The sequence below is a fragment of the Panthera tigris genome, chromosome E1 (genome assembly GCF_018350195.1).
Source record: "Panthera tigris isolate Pti1 chromosome E1, P.tigris_Pti1_mat1.1, whole genome shotgun sequence".
NCBI classification, from domain to species: Eukaryota; Metazoa; Chordata; class Mammalia; order Carnivora; family Felidae; genus Panthera; species Panthera tigris.
This window is the reverse complement of record NC_056673.1, coordinates 40927760-40951173: the sequence shown is the minus strand read 5'-3', so window position 1 is coordinate 40951173 and position 23414 is coordinate 40927760. Positions and strand designations below refer to the sequence as shown.

Below are 23414 nucleotides of genomic sequence, written 5' to 3'. Positions count from 1 at the left end.
CAGCACTCCCCCACACAGCCCACCCAGCAGATGTAAAACCACAGGCCCCCTGGAGCCTGCCAGCACGGGGGCACCTTTTCATTTACAAAGGCCATAGGCCTCCTCTACCCTCTCCTAGGCTGGGATTCACTTGGGGGGCAACACTGAATTCACAGCCCTCCCTATGCCCATTCCAGTAGTAACTTCCAACAGGAGGCAGTGGGGATGAGCTTTTTAATATCATAAAATCAGTGTCGGGCCTGGCCTCTCACTGCCAGGCCCCTTCCTGGGCCTCCTATCTTCATGTTGCCTGGAAGGCTGCCTGCAGCCAGGGCTTCTCCCATCCCCTAAGAAGGATCCAGCACCAGCCTGAGAGGGGAGGCAATAGCAGCTAAGGGGGTGGGAAGGGGAAGAGACAGAAGCTTGTGCAGGCGTGTGTATGTACTTACGTGTGTGAACACATGTGGAGTTATAGGTTTACAGACCCTGACTCAGGGACAGTCTAGGATGGGAGAGGAGGTAGGGCAAGGAGAAGCACATCTTTTCTCCCAGGCGCCTCAGCCTCGCCCTTCCCCAGGGACAGAAACGTGGGGTAAGTGGGAAACCCATCCCTGGACTGGAGCCCTTTTGAGTCTGGTGGAGTCACAGATCCAGTCTGTGGGGTCACTGGGTCTGTCTCCTTTTGAAAGCCCTGGAAGGGTGGGAGGTAAGAAGTAAAAGGAGACAGGTCTCTGCTAGAAGAACTTGACGCCTCGGCCATCGCTGACAGTGATGATCTCAGCCTTGTGCTCCTGCTGTAGGGCCTGCAGAGCCCGGAGTAGGGTTGCTTCATCCAGCCCATGGAACTCTGGAAGGGAGAGATGGGTAGTCAGGGACACTTGGCTCCTGGGGGCTCAAGGCCCCTGAGGAGAAGTCTAGCTGGAAGCTGGGACCCCTTGAGGCCGGGGTAGACATGTACCACCTATACTGCTGCCGCTGCCACCAATCCTTCCTGGGTACGCCTTAAGAGTAAGGGGTGAGAGAAAGCCAGAGTCTGCACAAAATGTGAGTTCACACTTATTTTCCCCTTCTGGGTTCTTCTGTTGGACTCAACCCTCATGTGTATCCCCCACCCATGTGCCATTAGTATCTGATGTATGAGAGTGACACCATCTACTTTTGGGCCACAAAGTGGGGGACAATTAAACCTAGGAACGTCAAGGTCCTTGACACTGGACACTGACCCTAGTTTGCACACCTGTACCCATTAGGAGCACCTGTCCTAACACAAAGTATAGCCATACCTCTGACCAGGAGACTGTTAAGGGCCAGCACAGATATCTGCCCTTTCCTAGTTAAAAGGAACGAGGCTGGGAGCCAAGGGCCAGCTGAATATCTGGAGATATGGCAAGATATTGCAGGGAGATGTGAGAAGCAGGTGGCAAGCCCTAACAGGCTCGCACACCTCACTCCCTGCGGGGGCCTACGGCTTGAGTCAGGGAGCTTGCTTTCTGAGGAAGCCTCCAGTTTTGCCCAGCGTGAGTGGTGGGCTGGGCATGGTTGCGGCACTGAAGTCATGGGGCAATGGTGGGAGTAGCAAGCAGAGGCCTGTAGGGCAGGGGGGAACAGCCAAGAGCTATAAACTCTGTTACGGCAGCCAGGGCCTGGCAGAAAGGGGAGCTGCCCTTTCTTCCCCAGCTGAGATTGGAACTTTTGGTGATCCTGGGATCAGAATATGAAGTCAGAGATAAAAAAGCTAAGAGTATATTTACACTATGTAAAAATCAAACAGTATATAAATCCTCACCTGGCTAGAAACTAAAGTATTTAAAAGGCCTAGGGGTGGGGATGGTGGTGTTGGCCCAATCCCTTCAGCTGACACCCACAAATCTTGAGCCCTCTGTAAGTATAAAGGGTGAAAGAAAGCCAGCGTCAGCAAAGAATGAGATTTCAGGCTTAATCTTCTGCGCCGGTTCCTCATTCAGTATCTACACTGGGAATTCTTAACTTTTCATGGATCACAGATGCCCTTGACAATCTTTTAATATGGACTCTATCCCTAGAAAAATGCACATATCCCACTGACAAAATTTGGGGGTATTTTGCATGTAAATTCAGGTGGCTTAGGGAAACCTTGGACATGGGTTAAGAGCCCTTCTATCATGTAGTATTTGGAATTCAAAGGCAGGGATGGGAAGTCTGAATGTCAGCTGAACAAGGACTGGAGGATTCAGATGACAAAACTGGAGGGAAAGGGAGAAGCATTACCCTCATCCTCTGTGTCTTCCCCATTGGTCAGCTCATAGAGAGTGAACACGGAGTTGTTCTGGCCACTCCTGGAAACCTATAGACACAGAAAACAGCGACTGAATAAGGACCAGGGATCTCCTGGAAGGTGAGCTCACTGACTCCACCTATCTGACCCACGAATGATACCTGTTCCCAAACCAGGGCTCACTGTCACCTCGGCAGGAGTGGCCTAAAAACCACAACCCCTACAGGTGCTATATTTATACGTGTATACACATATACGGAACCACTAAACCACAGGCCTTCACATGTCTGAGGAGTGACCTCTCATTTTGTTTTCCTGTTCAGGAATAGGTGGCATGTGTTTGTTATATTTAGGTTGTTGATGCTTCTTCCCCTCTTCTCTCCCTTGGGAAAGTTTAGGACTGGTGGTGGCTAGGAATTTGGGGAAGACAGTTTGTCCCTACACCCATACTGGTTCAGAATGTCTCATTCATATTGTGGACAGCCCCAAAGCGCCTAGTGGGGGAGGGGCCCCAGGGTTGTTGTTTTTTTTGTTGTTTTTTTTTTTTTTTTTTTTGCCTTTCCTTTCCCCATTTATCTTCTGTGGCCAGAGACGCCAGCCAACAATAGTACTCATGGTTCCCAGCACTGCATTCTCCAAACATGGCCTCACGTAGCCTCTGGCCTCCTATAAAGGTAGGGAAGTTCTATGCAGCCTAGGAAATTGAGTCATTGAAAGAGGTTTGCCTGGAAGACCTATACTTCCTCTTTCTTTCCCTTCCCACTTTGCTCAGTCCAGACCTAGGAACACCAGGTATCTGCTGAACACAGATATAATTCTCCTTTGCCATGGGTCACTGCGGCAGAACAGTCTCACCCACTGATAGATGAGTTTCCCCCATTCTTCTGGCCTTCGCCACATGATCAGGAAGCTAGATTTGTTCTTATCCAACCACTCCAGGTTTCCTACAAAAAAGATACTTATGAAAGTATCTTACGCTAAGAAGGGACAAAAGGCAAAACCAAGGTATAAAGAGTGGAAGAGATTCAGCTTTCAGGAAGTGAAATCCAAGAATTGTTTTACTATTATTATCTGCAAGGCACCAATTCTCCTTCCACCTCTCTCCAGGTCTCAGAACACAGATGGAGAGATTTCAATAATGAATACCAATAGGGAAAAGGACCCAGGGAATTGGACTATCTTCTATATAGAACACTATCGGCTCCAAGCCAGGGGAGAGAAAAAGAAAGTTGTTAAAAGCAAAGACTCGTGGGGCACCTGGCTGGCTCAGTCAGTGGAGTGGGTGACTCTTGATCTTGAGGTTGTGGGTTCGAGCCCCATGCTGGGTGAGAGAGATTACTTAAAACTAAAATCTCAGAGAAACGTGGCTGGCTCAGTTGGTAGAGCATGGGACTCTTGATCTCAGGGGTTGTGAGTTTGAGCCCCATGTTGGGTACAGAGATTACTTAATAAATAAAAGTTAAAAGAAATAAAATAAAATAAAATAAAATAAAATAAAATAAAATAAAATAAAATAAAATAAAAAGCAAAGACTTGTGCCAAGCTGCCCTCAGGAAAACCCAACTAGGAGGAAAAATAAGGAAATCTGAGGACCTGAACCCACCTTTCTTCCTCAGTTCCTCTAATACAACCTGGATTGATTCCACAGGAAGCTTCCCTGGTTTAAAGTTAAGGGAACAGCATTGATGGAATGAATTAGATGGGATAAAAACTCTTGAGGCCAGTCTCATGCGAAGAACCACCTGTCCCCTTCCTCTCCCTCCCACACACATATATATGTGCAATTCCCCAAAAAGCTATAAATTGGCACTTCCTGGATAAAGGGGGGAGGAAGGTAAAGAGATACTAGTTCAATTAAAAGGAAGAGCTTTATGGGGGCACCTGGGTGGTTCAGTCGGTTAAGGGTGGGACTTCAGTTCAGGTCATGATCTCACAGTTCCTGAGTTCAAGCCCCGAGTTAGGTTCTGTGCTGACAGCTCAGAGCCTGGGGCCTGCTTCGGATTCTGTGTCTCTCTTTCTCTCTCTGTCCCTATCCCACTTGTGCCCTCTCACTCTCAAAAATAAATAAACATTTAAAAAAAAAAAAAAAAAAGGAAGAGCTTTAGAAATGAAAGGCACTCCCTTTTGTCACCATCTGTCTCCTCTTCTTCCTTCAGACTTTCTCCACAGATATTTTAGCAATGAATCAGGAAGCAAAAACAAATGACCCTTACTTCCTGGGAGAAGGAGAGTAGGTGGAGAAAATTACTTAAGGTAGTACCAGAGTTTGAGCTTCACTCAGAAGAGGACAGGAGATTCAGAGTCAAAAGGGCTCAGGTTGGAAAACCCGGGACTTGGCTTTGGGTCAGAGATTCTAAGCCCAGAATGACACCTGGGTATTCATCACTACCTAGGACTGGAGGGTCTGATGCTGCATTTGCATTGGGGGTTGGGGCTTAAAATGGAAGTCAGCTACACATATGGCTCCTTCCCAAGTCCAGTCTGGGTGGGAACCTGCCTACTGGGGTGAAGGGGGTGTGAAGTCTGGGCATGTGTGCAAGTGCAGAAGTGCGTGTGTGGGGGCTGTGGAAGAGCCTGAGGGAGGATACGCTGTAGCTTCACGTTGTTGAAGAGCGGGCTCTCCTGAGCTTCCATCACCGTCATGCTGGACTGTCTGTGCAGGCGGCAGAAGGACAGGACCAGCGAGCACCAGGCGGCCAGCTGCTTCTGCCGAGTGTCCACATTCGGCTGCAACCTGCCGGGTGAAGGGGGTGGGGCGCAGAATTAGAGGGCGTGAGAGGGCGAGAGGCAGCACAGACGCAGGCGCGTCTGGGGGACAAAGTGAGGGACTAAGGGTGGTGGCGACCGGGTCCTTTCTCCCCCTCCCCATTTGAAGCATCAGGGCTGAGCCCGGGGTCCGGGGCAGGGGAGGGAGGCACAGCGGGGCTTCTCGGGGTCTGAGCCTCACGTAAAGAAGGGCGGGAAGCGATACTGCCACGGCCACTCGAAACTCATCGCCATCGTAGTAGCCCAGGAAACCCGGAACCTCCGGGCAAAGGACTTCCGGCCTCCGCTTCTGCACGTCCGGGCAAAAAGCACAGCAGAAAGGTTCCGGAGGCCTTTCCCGAGAAGGGCCGCCCAACGGAAGGTATCTTGCTTCTCTGCCAGTCTCTTGCTATGAACCTAAAAATCCGTACCGTTTAGAGCCCAGAGAAGTCTCATTCAGCTCTAGAAATGGGCAGTGACTTCCCCCAAAGCGGCACAGCTTGATAGTTTGTTTCACTCTGCTAAGGCTTCTTTTAATGTTAACACGTGTTAGTTGCATTTAACTTCACTCACAATTCCCCAGCCTCCTCAATTACTGTGTCCTTCGACTCCACCATTCCCTGGTCTCCTGCAGCACCCATGGGAGCATATTTGTAGCTTTTATTGCTGAAAATGGGTCAGATTCCATGATTCACTGCTGCCATTTTGGACCACAGCCATCTATCTCTCACATCCTCACCTTCCTAGTCTCAAGACTCCGGACCCATTGTGGTCGTATTTGACTCCTTACCCAGCCTAGACTACCCAATTCTGTCTGAACATGCTAGCTGAACCCCAGATTCCCTGACTAACCTCACTGCTGGGCTCTCGGTGCAGCCCAACACTTTTATTGACTCCCTGTCACATCCCTCCAGGTAACTCTTCACATTTTTCCAGTCGTCAAGTCATTCCACCTGTCTCCGTCTTCCTCCTTTCTGCAGAATGCCTTTCTCTATTTTGTGAACTTGAGGCTGAACATGTGAACTTCTTAATCTTTCCCTTTTTGTCCCTCTTTGTCACCACACTTAATGCATCCCACAAGAATTTCTCTCCACTTTTACCCCTTCATTTTGGATTCAAAGGAAGAAGTGTCACTCTTCCTTTACAAGGCCAACCTTTGGCATATCTTCTTGCCTCTCTTTTCCAAGGGCCTCCAGGACTTCTCTGGGTGTCATCTACCCTCTTTTCCTTTCCTCTGGCTCCTCTCCCCTAGTTGACAAATATGCATAGGCCATCCCTACTTGAAAATATGTACAGTTTCCTTGACTCTGTCACCCTCTCAATTTCCTATCTGATCTTTTTTTTTTTTAATTTATTTTTTTCAACGTTTTTTATTTATTTTTGGGACAGAGAGAGACAGAGCATGAACGGGGGAGGGGCAGAGAGAGAGGGAGACACAGAATCGGAAACAGGCTCCAGGCTCTGAGCCATCAGCCCAGAGCCTGACGCGGGGCTCGAACTCACAGACCGCGAGATCGTGACCTGGCTGAAGTCGGACGCTTAACCGACTGCGCCACCCAGGCGCCCCTCCTATCTGATCTTTAACCTTTCCCCCACCCAAGTTCACCCTTCATTGTGCACAGTTCCTGATCCACAGTAGTACCCAGCAAATATTTGTTGCATGAATGGATGAACCATTCTGTTGACAATGTTCTTTCAAAAGGCACTATCTCCTTTGCTTCCATGGCACTGCTTTATCCTTGTTCTGCTAGTGTCTCTCTGATCTTTCTGTCTCATTTCCCCCTCATTCTTTAAATGTGTAATTTTCCATGGGGCACCTGGGTGGCTCAGTCAGCTAAGCATCCAACTTTGGCTCAGGTCATGATCTTGCGGTTTGTAGGTTTGAGCCCTGTGTCAGGCTCTGTGCTGACAGCTCAGGGCCTGGAGCCCGCTTCGGATTCTGTGTCCCTGTCTCTCTCTGCCCCTCCCCCACTTGCACTCGCTCTCTCTCTCTCTCTCTCTCTCTCAAATATAAACATTAAAAAAATAAAATAAATGTGCACATTTCCTAAGAACCTAACCTCAGCTTTCTTTCCTTTCCTTTTCTTTTTTTCTTTTATTTATTTTGAGAGAGAGAGAACCATGCGAGCAGGGGAGGTACAGAGATGGAGAGAGAGAATCCCAAGCAGGCTCTGCACTGTCAGTGTGGAGCCCGACTTGGAGCTCAAACTCATGAACCATGAGATCATGACCTGAGCTACATTCAACCGATTGAACCACCCAGGTGCCCTCTCAGCTTTCTCTTCTTTCTTTCTTCCTTTCTTTCTTTCTTTCTTTCTTTCTTTCTTTCTTTCTTTCTTTCTTTCTTTCTTTTTTTAATGTTTATTTATTTTTGAGACAGAGAGAGAGACAAAGTGTGAGTGAGGGAGGGCAGAGAGGGAGACACAGAATCTGAAGCAGGCTCTAGGCTTTGAGCTGTCAGCATAGAGCCCAACATGGGGCCTGAACTCACGGACCTCGAGCTCATAGCCTGAGCCAAAGTTGGAAGCTTAACCGACTGAGCCACCCAGGTGCCCTTTTAGCTTTCTTTTCAATACATCTTCTGTCTTGAGAACTTTCATCCTTCTCATGGTTTCACTTGACATTTCTGTGCAAAAGATTCCTAAATCTGTATTTCCAGCTCCAATCTCTTTCCACCACCAACACCCCTCCCATTTCTAACTCTCTGTGGGACATAAAAGCTTGTTCCATTTTTAGCTCATATTGTAAATCCCTTTCTTCATGCCAGCTTCTCTCCCTAATGGCCATTTTCTACCATTACTTCCATCATTGTCCTAGTAACTCAGATGCAAAGCCTCAATCAGCTCTAACCTCTCCTCTCTTTCATCTCCTTCATATCCAAAGTCCCTCCCCTGTTTTTAATCATTTCTTCTACTTTTTATTTTCTACTTCCCATTCATCGCTCCTTTGACCCATGTCCTCTTTTTCTCAAGCCTGGATTATCACAATATTTTCCTAATTCACCTGTTTTCCTATTCTCTTCCCTAGGGGAAATGCACTCCATCCTAAGGCCTAGTCATGTACAAACTCTGCAATCACCCTCCTGTGATCACACCTCAGCTAGGTGTGACCCCTCCTTTTTTTGCACTTAGATAACATTTGGTTTGTATCCCTTTCGTGACTCTAATCACACACTCCATTGCTTTTGTTGATTGGTACACATGTCAGCTCCCGTACTAGATGGAAAGTCATTGAGAGCAGAAACCAAGTCCTAACTTATCTTTCCAACACAATATACCATACACAGTATTTTATACCAGTATGCCCTTGATGTACATTAGCAAAACACATGAAGGCAAATATGGGCCAAAAGGAGGATAGATATATCCCTGGGGAAGACCAATGCATTCATGGGAACAGAGCAGAGACTTATCTCAGGTGAAAACCCAAAATGTCCTAGGGAACAGGTATGCCCCTAGAGAGACAGATATGCCCTGAGAGAAGTCTATCTCAGAGGATGAGTAGATACATTCTAGGAAGCATACGGGTATCTATCTGTGGAATAGACAGGCATGTCCCAAGGAAATGGATATGCATGTACTCAGGGAGGCAAATATTTCAGCAAGGAGGGAAGGAAAGTCCCTGACAAGGCTCCATGTGCCACAGAAAATAAACAGGGGTCTTTATGGAGAACAAAGTTGTTCTCTAGTATTTTTTTAATGTTTATTTGTTTTGGGGAGAGAGAGACAAACAGAGCACAAGCAGGGCAGGGGCAGAGAGAGGACACACACTCCAAAGCAGGCTCCAGGCTCTGTCTGAGCTGTCAGCACACAGCCTGATGTGGGGCTCGAGCCCACAAACCATGACATCATGACCTGAGCCAAAGTCAGACACTTAATTGACTGAGCCATCCAGCTGTCCTTGTTCTCTAGTATTTTTGATGATCTGGAAGAACTGAAGATGAAGGTCCTCTGGGGAAAACTGGGCCTCACTGTCCAGGGAACATGTAAGAGTATTCATATACAGAAATGGTGAGTTCAGAGGCTAGGTATGTCCCTAGAAAGTGGGAAGGTGTCTTAGAGGAGTATCAGTATGGATATTAGGAAGCTGATAGAAGGGTTTGCTAAGAACTAATGGTTGCTATGGGGATGACAGATGTTTGATTCCACGGTCCAGGCTCCTCAGCTTTGCGCTTCTTCCAGGTCATATCCATCTTCTGGCCGTTAGCTCCAGTGGACACCAGGGGGCAGTGTGCTAACAGGCTGTAGGCCACACCCCCAGGGTCCAGGACAATGTAGGATGAGGGCCAGGGACCTGGACAGGGAGTTCTGTGGTGGAGTTAGTAGAGTAAGTCCCACTGCCTTTCCCTTCAATCCTGAGCTCTTTAGGAATGAACTCTTTTTGGTCATATCAAGGTTTCCATTCCTAGGCCCTGGGAGTAAACTGAGGCATGAAAAAGAGGAAAATTCAGAGCCCCTAGGCAGTCCCCCTTCCTTCTCGCAGGAGTCACAGCAGAGATTCCACCCTTGCCCCTTCCCCCACACCTCCCCAGCTGCCATCCAAGCCGGAAGGGAGTCTCTTCCTGCAAGTTTCCTGGTGTTGGTTTTGGATAAGGACAGGAAAGGCCCAGCCCTGGGAGGAAGCAGTGTAGGGGGTGGCTTTCAAGTGGGGGGAGAGGAATAGTGAGGAGCAGACAAGTGAACAAGACAGTGCTGGTATCCAGATTTTCCAGCTCTGCTGCCCAGAGCTGTGGGAAATGGTAGAGACTCTGGGATGGGGAGGGGATAGTACCAAAAAAAAAAAAAAAAAAAAAAAAAAGTTTTATTTTGAAGATTACAAAACTTGTGCCACCACTGGGCTTCCATTTCCAGCAATTCAAGGGTCTGTGGTGGGGGTGAGAGTGAGAGAAGGAGGCAGGGAGGGGAAGAGAGAGACCTGGTGGTGGCAGGGGAAAGGAGTAAGATGACTGCTAATAGCTCATACCACCACCCTAGGCCTGGGCCTCGCTGTCTTTACTCCTCCACACCACAAGGGTGACAAGGAAGGGGATGAGGCAGATGGGGGCTATGATCATGGCCAGGAGCACATCCTCTGGAGGGTCTGATAAGGTGGGCTGCATCAAGGAGCAGTTGGCAAAGTGGATCTGGTGAGTCTCAAAGATGATCTCTTCTGCCAAGGGATTGGGGAAACCCAGGCCAAATGCTTCTGCAAAATGCTCCAAGCAATATTGCAGGTCGCTATAGGGCCTGGAAGCAAGGGAAGACTAGAGTGAATATGGGGTTGGGCCCAGAGAGAGGAATACCCCACACTCAAGGCCCACACACAAGGAGCAGGCCCCACCCCTGGTCCAAGCTGCCCTAGCACTGCCCCTACCTGCTAATCATGGTCCAGTCGCACCAGTCCTTGGGGATAGAGTCCATCTGCTCCTTATAAGATTGCCAGCAAAACCGGGCATTCACCTTATAGTCCTCCATCTTGTTCTCTGTGGGCACAGATGCTGCACATTGACCAACCCCCTGGCCCTCCCTCCAAGCCCTCAGGTCCAGGTACTTCCACTGTTCCTGTCTTCAGACATGGCAGCCACCAGGAACAGCCTCAGAAAGTTTCCCAAGGAGAGAGTCTCAGCTCAGAAAAATGTTAATGCCTTCCATGTGCTCAGCACTTCCCAGCCTGACGGGAACATCCATATACGTTTTTTTCTGGGGTCTTCTAACCCACCTGAGGTGAGCCAGCTCAGAGCTGGGGGGGGGGGGGAGGGGGGGAGGGGGGGCGGGGAGGGTGGGTTGTGGGCTGAGAGGGAGAAAGACCACAAGGAACCCCAGGAGAGAACGGAAGGGAGTTTAGTGCGATTTCATTTGGGGTTGGGGCCTGCCTTGTGGGAAAGGGACCCTCCCCACTGACCTAGCTCTCCTCGTTGCCCTCGGCCACCTTCCCAGAGTCGCGCGGTACACACCTTCTGACTTCAAGCTGCCTTCAGTGGGAAGAAGCTGAGCCAGGGACTCCTGGGGCTTCAGGACAGCTGTGAGCAGAAATGGGGGAGGGAAGGAGGATGGCGGGGATCTAGGCGGTGGAGCCTGGAGGAGGGGTCTGAGACCCTTGGAAGTCAGAGCTACTCGCAGAAGAGAAAGAAGAATAATCCAGGCTCCCAAGGGGTGCTTCAGTGACTGGAAGAGAGGGCTGATACCAGCTCCCTCCCACTCACATCCAGACCCCAAACCCTCTTCCTCCAGGCCAGCCCCAGATCTCCCAAGACCTCTCCGCCGGGCCCCCGGCACCCCACGTTCCTCCAAGTGGGAAGCAGTTCGCGCTGCGCCTTCGCCGAGGTGGAGCCGGGGACTGTCGGAGGACAGCGCTGTTCCGCCCTCACCCCGGGGCCCGTTTCGGCCTCGGCGGTCCAGCCCCCCCGCCCCTCCAGGCCTCCCGCGCCTCCCGCCCGAGCCCCGGGGCGCAGCGCTCACCGCCCAGCAGGAGGAGGAGGCGGAGCGCTGCCGGTCGCCCCGCGAGGGTCGTAGAGAACCGCGGGCCGCCGGCGGCGCGCTCTGCCCGGAGCGAGGCCATCGCGCGGCTAGCAGGCGAGGAGGGGCGGTGGCGCTGAGCCGGGCCCGGGCGGGGGCGCCTATATCCCCGGCCCAAGCCCCAGGAAGCCGCGCCGCTTCCTCGCAGGGGCTGGGACGGCTGCGGCCACGTGGGGGGCGGGGGCGACGCCCGGGGCCCGCGGGCCGGAGGGGGAGTCGATGCCCCACCCCGCCCCGGCGCCCGCCGCTCCCTCCGGCGGGTCGGCGTTGGCCCACTCTTTCTTCTAGCTCACCCTGCGGGGCTGGACAGCTCCCCTCGTAACCCCAGAACCGGGACGCATTTCCTGGGCTGAGCCGCGTGGCGCCCAAGGACTCTCCCGGGTCTCTGAGCATCCGCTCCCGGGACCCTAGTCGTCCCATTCTCTTTCGATGCGGGGGCTGAGGAAGGGGGTTAGCGTGTTGCTATCGCGGACCTGCAGAAGAAAGGGGCTGGGAGTTCGGAGGGCCTCTCCACGCCGCAGTATCTAAGGAAGGAGGTTGGGGCTGTCTTGGGACGTGGGGGAAGGGGCTCCTGGAGCTGGGCTCAGAGTTCCCCTTCCCCGGGAACACCCACTGATGTCAACTCACCCGCCAAAACTGGGGAGGAGGAGATGAGGGAGCCAGCCCTCCAGAGTCAGGAGAAGGCCTGGGGACCCGGGCAGAGGGGAAACCAAAATCCAAATACCCTCCCTTCGGAGGCACCTCCTGGGGCCTCGATCCACACATCTGATTGGGGGGAAGGGCAAAAGTAAGATTATTTCATTCCTAGGAAAAAGGTGCCATAAACCGGATGGGGGGGGGGGCAAAAGTAAAAGATTACTCCATTCCTAGGAAGAAAGTGGCCACTACTCTTCAAGACCAAGGTTGTGAAAAGGGAAGGGTTTATTTAGAACCTACTATGGGTGACTTCATTCGCAAAGTGGATACCTTATTGTCCCTGTTTTACAGGGAAAAAAGCGAAAGCTCAGGGAAAAGAGCCCAGAACTTGAGTTCAGAAGCTCTGACTGGTATTTCTGTCTTCCCACTCCCTAGCCAGATAGCCCAGAATGATCTCGGTTACCTTGATGATCTCCGCTTACTCTCCTGTAAAATAAGGACATACATCATCCTCCTGGATAAACTGTACTGAGGACAATGTATGTGAAAGGGCATTGGACTCACTCAGTGGACGTTTCCTTTCCTTCTTTCCTAAGGACTTGCCTAAGGTTACACTGCTACGAAGCAGCCAGGCTGGGCCTGGGGCCCCAGGGGCCCTGACTTCTGCCATACCACAGCTGTCTCTGTGTCCTGAGCCAGAGCTTCATTAGCCTGAAGTAGCCGAGCAGCCCAGGAGCTGGTTTGGCCCTGGCGTTCAACTCCAGACACAGCTGTCAGCACTGAACTTTCCTAAATTACTCCCAGACACTGACCCCTGGACTCAGCTGCTGCTCTTGTCCCAGTTTACTGATTTCTGCCCACCATAAATTATCTTTCATGATCTCTCTTCAAATCTTCATCTCAGGGTCTTAGGCTCTTCAATTATGGCCACTAAAAGCCTGTTGTCCTCCTCCATCACTAGGGTCAAGAGGTTGCCTTGATAAGGCATCCCAAAGAAGAAAGGAGGTGGCCCAGTTGGCAGGAACCCCAAAGCCCTCCTGGTGATTGTCATCTTCTGCAATGTGCAGGAAAGAGCCAGACAGCCTCAGAGCCACATCAGGCCAGGGACCGAATCCATTCGTTTCCTCCCACCCATGACTGCCCTTTTCAAGAAAGAAACATGGTCAAGAGGGAGATTTCTGGGTGATAAGATGGGAAGGGAAAGCATGGAGGGACAGAAAACAAAACAAACCATTTCCACTGGGCTGGGGCCAGAAACACCTGAGCCCACCGTGAATTAGGAATGGGGTTGGGGGTCAAGATTAAAGTTGACGAAAATAAATGCTGGGTTTTAAATAGGGCAGTATAGTATCGTTTGATAAAAACAAACAAACAAACAAACAAACACAAACGAACATTGGTTGGGATTCCAAAGGCAAGTTCTGCTTCTGTGTTGCTGTCTAATCTTGGGCAGGTCATTTCATATCTCTAGAGGTCAACATTTTCATATATAAAATGACCTTAGAATCAAAAGGGAAAATATAGGTGATTCAGTAGAAAATGTTATCTTTAGCCTGGAGCTGGGGTTCAGTTTGCAGCATGACATGGAGACCTCCAAAGGGAAGTTTGATGTAGTCATTCCTGAACTTGGGAGTCTAACCTTCCCATTGGAGAATCTGGGAATTTTCCTTCCTCCTGATTTTCCTCTTTCTACTTTTCCTTACCAGTTGGACATTTGGCTGTTTCATTGACTCCTGAGGGCATCCTGGTAACTGGGGGGTCTGGTATTGGGGTACTCTGGGGCTGAAAGAGGACCAGAGACTTCGCTTTGCCATAGAAGACAGTCCCATGTTTTGCAAGGAGGGGACAGAGAAGGGCTTCATTAAGGACAGAAGCTGGTTCTTTTATGCAAATCCTGTATTCCACCCATGGACGCCCTCTTCCCTTCCCTTTTAAACCCTACTGCTGCCTTAAAAACATACTTTATGCTATAAAAATATACTTAATTTTTTTTAATGTTTATTTGTTTCAAGAGAGACAGAGAGACAGACAGAGTGTGAGCAGGGAAGGGGTAGACAGAAAGGAAGACACAGAATCTGAAGCAGGCTCCAGGCTCTGAGCTGTTAGTACCTGAGCCAAAATCTTACACTTAACTAAGTCACCCTGGCACCCCAAAAATATACTTTCTAATTGCAGGTAATACACAAGTATATACTCATTGCAAAATATTTAAACACAGAAAACTTTATACCTTTATTCCTTTCTCACTTCCCTATATATTTTGGACTTAAAAAAACATAAATGGGATATAATATCTCTGTTGTTTGATGACTTTTTTTTTTTTACTTTAATAACATGTTTTGGGCTTCTTTTCACAATAGCACATACAGATGTGCCTCTTTTCTTTTAACTGTAGTATAATATTATCTGTAGTCTTTTTGTCTCATATCCAGTGGAGTCTGGTCTTTGTTTCCTACACACTTCCTTAGTCCTCTGTCCATATTCCACATCCACTCCTACTGCTTAGGAAGAGAGGGATCTAGTTCTGGTCCAGCTGGACATTAACCTGAGATTTATGGCCCCAACCTAGATTGACTTTTCCTTGATAGGGATCCTACTGCCAGGTAAATTCCCCTTCTTGTTACAGGGGAAGGGACATCCTGCCTGAAACAAGAAGAGAGGTGAGTTGATCCTTAAAAGTGCGATTTTTAATCTTCACCCTTCCCCCTACACCCAAATCCAGAACAACATAGTGTGGAGTAAAAAGCACTGGGGGCCTCCTACACAATGAAATTGCATGCAGAGCATCCCGGAATCAGCATCTCTACCATGTAGAGACATTCACATATGCTGGCGTCTTCTCCAGCTGTCTGCAAAATAAAGAGCAGAGCTCAGGAGAGGATGTGGGGGAGAATCAGGGTCAGGGGAGCCAGAAGTCCTGGCTGGGAGGGGCTGATCCTTCCAAGCTGGAGAGAGGAAACAGATTTCTTTAGAGGGCAGGGAGGTAGCAGAGAGAACCAGAAGAGCTGCAGCTGGGGAGCCAGCTAGCTAAGGGAGGGAAGACAAAGACGTAGGGACACAGCTCCATCTCTCCCCATCTCCTCATCTCCAGAATGATGGAACACTCAGTGTGAGTATGGCCATCCCACAGAGGGAAGAATGGTTATTGGAGAAAACTTTGGCTCTCAAGTTAGAAGAAGCAGAGAAAATGATTAGGCCATATTCCTCATCAAATGCTGGTTCTTAATGTAGCTACCATTTATTGAACAATTACTATGTGATGCATAGTGTGTTCTCTGACACATGTGCTGAGCTTTGCAAATATGTCTTAAAACCTTACCACCGTAACATTAGAATTATCTTGTTTGTGGGTAAAATGGGGAAACAGGAACGATGTGCCCAAGGCCTCAAAGGTAGCAACTGACAGTCAGGATTTAAACCTGGGACTGCTTGATGCTAAGCTTCATGTCTTAACCATTGTGATGTATCACCTCCCTCTCAATCTACATCTGAATATTGATTTCTTACTGGGTCTTGAAAATGAGGTTGAAAAGAGGAGAAAAGGATAGAGAGTTTCTTCCAGGGCCAGATAGACCCCTCCAGAAATAAGAAGATGCTGCTTTACCCAACTACATACATACAACCTCCTCCTCCCTTCCTTCCCAGATCCAGGCTGGACCATGACATCATATGGTGGAGGCTGTTTTTCTGAAAGGGAAAAAAAAAAAAAAAAAAAAAAAAAACCAGACCAGATTTATAAGAAGGACATTCAGACAGCATGACTGAAGAGGACCATGGCCAAGTGACCATAGCCCACGCCCAGCAGTGCTGAGAACACTGCTGGTCCCTCGGCACCTGGGGCTGACTCATGGTTGCTCTCAGGACCCACTGCCAGACGCCAGGGTTGCTTTCACTCTTCCTCCGTTCCTCAGGACTGTCCTATGAAACCATCCGCAGGAATGCTTCTACCTGCTCCCAGCACCCCAAGAGTTTAGATGTTAAGTAACACGAAGATGCCCTGATGATGCCCACCAGTATCCTTGGTACTTCATACAGATTGTTTCATTTAAAACTCATGACTTAGGGCACCTGGGTGGCTCAGTTGGTTAAGTGTTCGATTCTATCTCAGCTCAGGTCTTGATCTCAGGGTTATGAGTTCAAGCCTCAAGTTGGGCTCCATGCTGGGTGTGAAGCCTAAGGATAGACAGATAGATAAGATAGATAGATAGGGTAAAATTCATAACTCTATTAAATCAGGTACCATAGCAATCCACTTTCCAGATGAGGAAACTGAAAAGTTAAGTCATTTATCCAAGCTCATGCAACTAATATTGGCAGATATCCAGGTCTTCTTAATGCTGAAGCCAGAGTACTTAACCTCTGCTCCACAATACCTGACAGAACTCGTTAGCCAGCCTGCTAGAAAGAACCAAATAGAAAGGGATGCAAAAGACAGGCCGGAAGGGTAACCAGACAGGATTCCTCATGCCACAGAGGACTTTCCTCCCTCTGTATGATCCCTCTCCTGACAATGCTTGTTTCACTTACAGACAGCATCTTTTCACATCCTTTCCCCCAACACCTTAATGCATTAGATGGACAATGAATAAAACTCATGATATTATGAAATACAACATTTTTGGGGCACCTGGGTGGCTCAGTTGGTTGAGCAACTGGCTCTTGCTATTGGCCCAGGTCACGATCTCGTGGTTCATGAGTTTGAGCCTCACATCAGGCTCTATGCTGACAGCTGCTCTCACTGCCTTCCCCTGCTCACATTCTCTCTCTCTCTCAAAAATAAATAAACATTTTAAAAAAACAAACACACACACACAAAACATTTTCTAGATCTTAACATCTCACATATGTTGTGTTGAACACTTGTGGTATCTGTGATGTGAGCTTAATACTACAAAAGGCAATATTTTCTTCACTTGTAAAATGGGAATAGTAATAATACCTATAAGTTGTAAGATTTAAAGCACTTAGAGCAGTATATAATATTATTATTATCATATAATTATAATCAATTACAATATATAAAGAATTATAATATATAATTATATAATGCTATATAATTATATATTATAATCAATTATTATATAATTATAATGATATTTAATTATATATTATATATTTTATTATTATTATTATTATTTCTATTACCTTAGTGGTTAAGAGAACACATTTTGGAGTGAAGTAGACTTGAGTTTGGAGCCATCTCCATCACTTATGTAGCTGTTTGTGACCCTCTGCAATTACTTAACTCCTCTGGGCGTGTTTTCTTATCTGCAAAATAGGGTTACCATTGTGTATCTCACTTACCAGTAAAGATAATGCAGGTCAAGCATTTGACCCAATGCCCGGTGCTAGTAAGCATTTGATAAATGGTAGTCAGTATCATAAGGTGTAACATATATGGTTATGACAATTGTATTTCCAAGATACTCTGGGATACTTCCAGTTCTATAATTCTGTTCTTTTCAATACACAATTTTATTTATTTATCCATCTATCTATCTATCTATTTATTTATTGCTTATTTTATTTTATTAAATATTTTATGTATTTATTTAAAAATTTTAAAAAATATATTTATTTATTTTTGAGAGAGAGAGAGACAGAGTGTGAGCAGGGGAGGAACAGAGAGAGAGGGAGACACAGAATCCGAAGCAGGCTCCAGGCTCTGAGCTGTCAGCACACAGCCCAATGGGGGGTTTGAACCCACAAACCAAGAGATCATGACCTGAGCCAAAGTCAGACGTTTAACCGACTGAGCCACCCAGGCGCCCCATATTTTATTTATTTTTGAGAGAGAGAGAGAGGGAAAGAGAGAGAGGTTGGGGGGAGGGGCAGAGAGAGAGGGAAACACAGAATCCGAAGCAAGGTCCAGGCTCTGAATTGCCAGCACTGAGCCTGATGCAGGGCTCAAACTCACAAACTGTGAGATCATGACCTGAGCCAAAGTTGGATGCTTAACTGACTGAGCCACCCAGGCACCCCTCATTACACAGTACTCTTTATTTAAAAGAATAGAGACTTCAAAGCCAGATAGAATTCCAGCTCTCCTACTTACCAGCCATGTGGCCATGTCCAATGTTTTCAATCTCCCTCTCAATGCCCTTCTCTGTAAAATGGGGACAACAATACCCACCTCTCAGGCATCTTGCAAGGATTACACAAAATAACGTAGGTTCACACCCAGTCCAATATCTAATGATTACATGAATGTTAAAGGTGATTTGTTAAACACGTAAATAAATGTAATCTATGTTCCTTTATGTACAGTGTCGTGGATGTAATCTGTAGATGTATGTAATGTACTTTTCTTGCTCCAAAAGTGTCTCTGTGACCTGGTGTTCCATCCTAACTAGACTAGGGTTCAAAGGGCCATAGTATCAGCAGTGTGAAACTCTGCTGATAAGCCAGGGAAGAGAGAAGGGGAAGTTACAGAAACAAGAGGAACTCCCCTTTCCTGTCTGGCTAGGATTTTTTTTTTTTTTTTTTTTTTTGTCTTCCACATAGGCTGTTCCCTACTGATATGGGGGTCTGTCGAGTGTCCAGCTTTGATTGATTGGTATCTCCAGTACAGAGGGAGTAAGGAGCCCCTTGCCTTTCAGGAACTGTTTTCCTCTGAACTTGCAGAGTCCCAAACACATTTCTCTTTCTGGCACCACTGGTGAGAACAGAAAGTCATGGAGAGAATCCAGAATCATGATGTCAGAGCTAGAAGATCTCAGAGAAAAGAGGAAGTAGAGTGGCCGGGGTTCAGAGCATGGGTTTGGGGGTCAGAATGACTGGACCCAAATCCTGGCCACACCAGCTGGGTGACCTTGGGGGCAAGTTCCAGAATCTCTTTAAGCCTTAGTTTTCTCAGCTATAAAATGAGGATAAGAATATTACTGGCTTCATATGAAATGAGATGACCAATTGTAAAGCACTCAGCACAATGCCGGGCACATACTGAATGGACAGTATTTGAAGACTGTCATGTTTTCTCTAGTTCTGCAGTTTTACAGTTGAGGACCCTGATGGCCAGAAAGGAAGCATAGCTCATTAGCTGTCCACCCGATCAGGGCTACTTCCCAGGCAAGGCTGTGCCAAAGGCGTGTCCCGTGAGATCAAGGCCCTGCACTAACTGTGCCAAGGGAGCAAGAACGGGCAGCACCACCCTAGCTGTGGGGTTGGAGCCTTCAGAGTATGTGCAAAGTGAGGCATGAATCCCACCCAAGTAAACCCCAAAAGAGAAAGTCCCTTCCTGCTGGAATTATTTATTTTGTAATTAACAAAGGCTAAGGAGGCCGTTTCTGAATTTTGGCTTGGAGGTTCAGAGTTTAAACTTATAACAAACAGCCATGAACAAGGGTTTATTGTGGGCCTGTTCTTACTTGCTGAATTGAATGCATTATTATGATCCCTATGCAACTAGGGGTCAGGAGCTAAGTACCTGGGGCGGATAGCTGGGTTTTTTGAGATCAGAGGACAAAATGTCCAGGAGTGGAGAGGCTTCAAAAATTGAGCCATGTTTTCAGGCTCAGTAACGTCCAGACCTCAACTTGCTTTAGAGCTGCCTTTGCCTGTAAGTGTTCAGGGAGGGGTCTGGCACTTCAGCTGGCCCCACCAACGCCTGGGCAGCAGCCCCAGTTTCTGGTGACCTTCATGCAGGCTTTTAGGTTGTGCTTTGCTTTGTTTTGTTGTTTGTTTCTCCACAGCAGGGTGGCCTTCCCCTGCTTCTGGGTGGGAACTGGGGAGGGGGAAGGGAGGATAGTTTGCTCCCTGCTCCCATCTCCACAGCTGTGTTTATGCTTCCCTGTCAGGGACTGTCTGGGGCCCAACCTTTCCTCGGTCCCCTGTGTCCCCTTGGAGAAAGGCTATTTGATCTCCCTGTGGGCTTCACGAGGGAGGGGCATTATGAGCCCAGGGGTCACCATCCAAAGGGGGCTGGAAGGAGGAAGGGAGAGAGGTTGGAAAGGAGGAGAGAATAGTGCAGAAAGCTCTGTTTGAATTCTGGGAAGCATCATCTTCTTCCCTTTCTACCAGTGGCCTGAAGACCAGCAGGGGACAAAAGTACACTTAGAACGTGACAGCCCCAAAAGGAACAGAACACGTGACATGTCATTTCTAATCACTGGATAGAACAAAATCTTGCTTTGTGATGGGGACATGAGCGCACAGAGCAGAACAATCTTCCCCAGGGCTTCACTGGGGCTCATGGTCAGATACAGCATGTTAAAGCCAATAAGATCATGTCAAAATACACGCAAATTAAAAAGGATTTAAGAAAATGGTCAAGTAAATAATGCTCTTCTTCTCCAGGGAGCAAGCTGAGCTGGTATTAATCAGTATACTAGTATTGCTGGACTCTTGGCCAAGCCTGGGAGAATGGCTGCCAAGGCAAATCAGGCATCAGGTTTCAGAAATTAAACACATAATTTTATTTTTCCACAATAAGAAACTTTCAGAAAAAGAATCAGCCCTATTAGACTACTCAGCACACTTTGTCCAGTTCCGTTCGGCCCCAGAGGCCTTGGATTTAAGAGCAAGATGAGCAACTGGAAGCCAGGAGTGACATAGTTATTCCTTTCTCCTATTAACTGCCTGGGGGTGGGGCTGGGAGGAGTGGGACAGAGGTGATGGCACTGTTTTTCAAAGGTCCAGTTGCCAACAACTTGCCAACAGTTTTTCTATGAATTTATAGGACAAAGACCTGAAGGGTTGGAAGAGTTGGCCAAACAAGCATTGGCCGATAGTGTGTCATGGACCATGGTCAGCTAAGGAAGACCCTGGTCTCAGGAAAAAAAACCCTCTCCCATCACAATGAGGAGGAACCAATTGACAAATTTCCCCCAAGAACCCCATGCTTAGTGGTGATGTGGGAAGTTGCTTTCGAAATCCTCCACTGATCACTTACTAAAGCCTGATTTAGTCCTGTGTCAAGTATCATGGTGGATATGAAAGTCCTGTGTCAAGTATGATGTAGCATAATGGTAACAGGATGAAGTGATGCTGGGAACGCAGCAGGGGGAGATCCAGGAGGGTTGGGAGGCTTAGCTAGGAGGTGGAGCTTGAACTGGGTTGCATGACTCTGATCTACAACTTTGACGCAAACCTCCTCACCATCCTGCTCCAAAATCTTTCTGTAACCATATTTTCTTTGTAATCACAAAATTTCTTATGTCTCTCCTCTTGTCACTTGGCTTACTCTCCTAGAGCAACGCTGTCCACTCCCATGGTATTGGTTACCAGCAGTGAGCTGATGGTTCCCAAATCTCCCCAGTCTCAGTCCTGACAATCATCTGAACATCTCTCCTTAGATAATTGGAATTTTCTTTCTTTCTTTCTTTCTCTTTCTTTCTTTCTTTCTTTCTTTCTTTCTTTCTTTCACCTGCTGCCTACCTCTCCCTCTTTTAACTACCTTCCTTATTTCAACAATTATTTATGTAGCATAATGGTTCTGAAACTTGGTTACACAATGGGATCATTTGGGATTCTCTTACAACTCTTGAAGCCCAGGCCATACCCCAGACCAATTAATCAGACTCTCTGGAGGTGGGAGGCAGGCATCAGTACTTATTAAAGCTCCCCAGGTAATGTAAATGTGATCCAAGCTTGAAAACCACTGAAGTAGAAGGCAAGGGGAATGGAAAGGGATATTATTGCAAATTGCTATTTATGAAGGAATAGTTGCTTTGATTTGGTAGTTAATCAGATAGAGGCAAGAGAAAAAATGGCAAAGCCAGTTTCTGATATAAGGAAAAGAACACAAAATCTAGAATTCAGAGACATAAGTGTAAGACCTGACAGAGATATTTTTCATCTGTGTAAGGCAAGTCTTTTAAGTTCTTTATGCCAGAACAGTCTCATGTGTAAAACTGAACTCCTCCCTATTTCACAGAGTTATGAAGATTTTCTGGAAAAAAATGCACATTATAGGCTTTTGTAATTATGCACTTTGAGAAAATTTCAAGGTGATGTTATTCTGTATTTTAAGGTTTCATTTTTTAACTTTATATTTTGAAACAACCTCAGATTTACAAGAGTTGCAAATGGTAGACAGTTCCCATATGCCCATCAGCCAACTTCCTCAAATGTTGAGGAAGTACAATTGCCAAAACCAGGAACTGAGCTGATAAAATAATTTTAACTAGTCTACAGACCTTATTCTAACTTCATCAATTATCCCACCAGTGTCCCTCTTCCCCACCAGGATTCAATCCAGGATCACACATTACATTTAATTGTCCTGTCTCCTCAATCTCCTCCAATACAATATGGGACAGTTCCTCACTCTTTGTCTTTCGCGACCATCCCATTTTTAAAAGATACCGCCCAGTTGGGGCACCTGGGTGGCTCCGTCGGCTAAGCCTTCAACTTCAGCTCAGGTCATAATCTCACCTTTCCTGAGTTCCAGCCCTGCATCGGGCTTTCTGTTGTCAGCACTGAGCCACTTTGGATCCTCTGTCTCCCTCCCTTTCTCTGCCCTTCCCCCATTCGCTCTTTCTCAAAAATAAATAAGCATTAAAAACAAAGTTAAAGACAGAAATGTGCTTATATATATACATAAAAAGATACTGACCAGTTATCTTGCAGACTGCCCCTTATTTTGGATTTGTCTGATGCTTCCTCGTGATTAAATTCAGCTTATGCGTTTCTTCAAGAATACAGAAGGGATTTTGTGCCTTTCTCATTGCCTCATATTGAGGGGTACCTAAGGGGTACCTCATCACTAGTGATGCGAACTTTGATCACTGGCTTAACGTGATATCCGCCAGCTTTCTGTCCTGTAAAGTTACTATTCTTTTCCTTTGTAACTAACAGGTATCTTGCAATTGCAGAAGATACTTCGATAAAAGGCTATTCATTTGAATCTAAGTGACGGGGAAAACTTTTCATGGAAATAAAGCAAGAAGGATAATTTAGAGCTCATAGACGGGTGTCGGGAGGTATTGGTAGGTGTGAGGGATCAGTATGAAGGGGTTCGGGGTTGGTTGCAAATGCTGAAGCGAAATGTGGTTCGTCGCCAGCGTGTGAGGATGGTACAACAGCTGGATAAGGTCTCCAACAAGATATTAGTGGCTCTGGGAGGCTCCCCGAGAACCCTCCCTGTCCCCTGACAGCACCGTCTTGGAAAACGTCGTGCTCTCGCTGCATCACTTCGAACTCCTGAGGTCGGGGTATTGGCGCCAAACGACAGACGTGCGAAGAAGGAAGCCCAGGTGGCCCCACCGGCGGGGCGCTGGCGGCGCAGTGCGCAGGCGCCGAAAGGGGGCGCGGGGCGGGGCCGCAGCGCGGGGGCGGGGCCGCGGCGCGCAGGCGTCCTAGCGGCG

General features: G+C 47.7%; 2 protein-coding genes across 3 annotated transcripts; both read right to left on the bottom strand.

The window, feature by feature from the left end:
* Positions 1-194: 194 nt before the first annotated feature.
* Positions 195-5277, bottom strand: VPS25 (vacuolar protein sorting 25 homolog). Its single transcript, XM_007087676.2, has 6 exons — positions 5181-5277; positions 4822-4967; positions 3837-3890; positions 3089-3177; positions 2227-2302; positions 195-826 (listed from the first exon to the last, which is right to left on the bottom strand). Exons 1-6 carry the CDS (start codon positions 5231-5233, stop codon positions 714-716), a joined length of 531 nt encoding a protein of 176 aa, XP_007087738.1. The 5' UTR covers positions 5234-5277; the 3' UTR covers positions 195-713.
* Positions 5278-9760: 4483 nt separating this feature from the next.
* RAMP2 (receptor activity modifying protein 2) lies at positions 9761-11592 on the bottom strand. Of its 2 annotated transcripts, none has more exons than XM_042966843.1 (4): positions 11416-11592; positions 10911-11066; positions 10331-10439; positions 9761-10203 (listed from the first exon to the last, which is right to left on the bottom strand). In XM_042966843.1, the coding sequence occupies exons 1-4, from the start codon at positions 11513-11515 to the stop codon at positions 9948-9950; spliced, it is 621 nt and encodes a 206-aa protein (XP_042822777.1). In that variant the 5' UTR covers positions 11516-11592; the 3' UTR covers positions 9761-9947. The 2 variants fall into 2 exon arrangements, with proteins under 2 accessions (XP_042822777.1, XP_042822778.1); XM_042966844.1 differs by having other exon boundaries at positions 10911-10976; positions 11416-11587.
* Positions 11593-23414: the final 11822 nt, after the last annotated feature.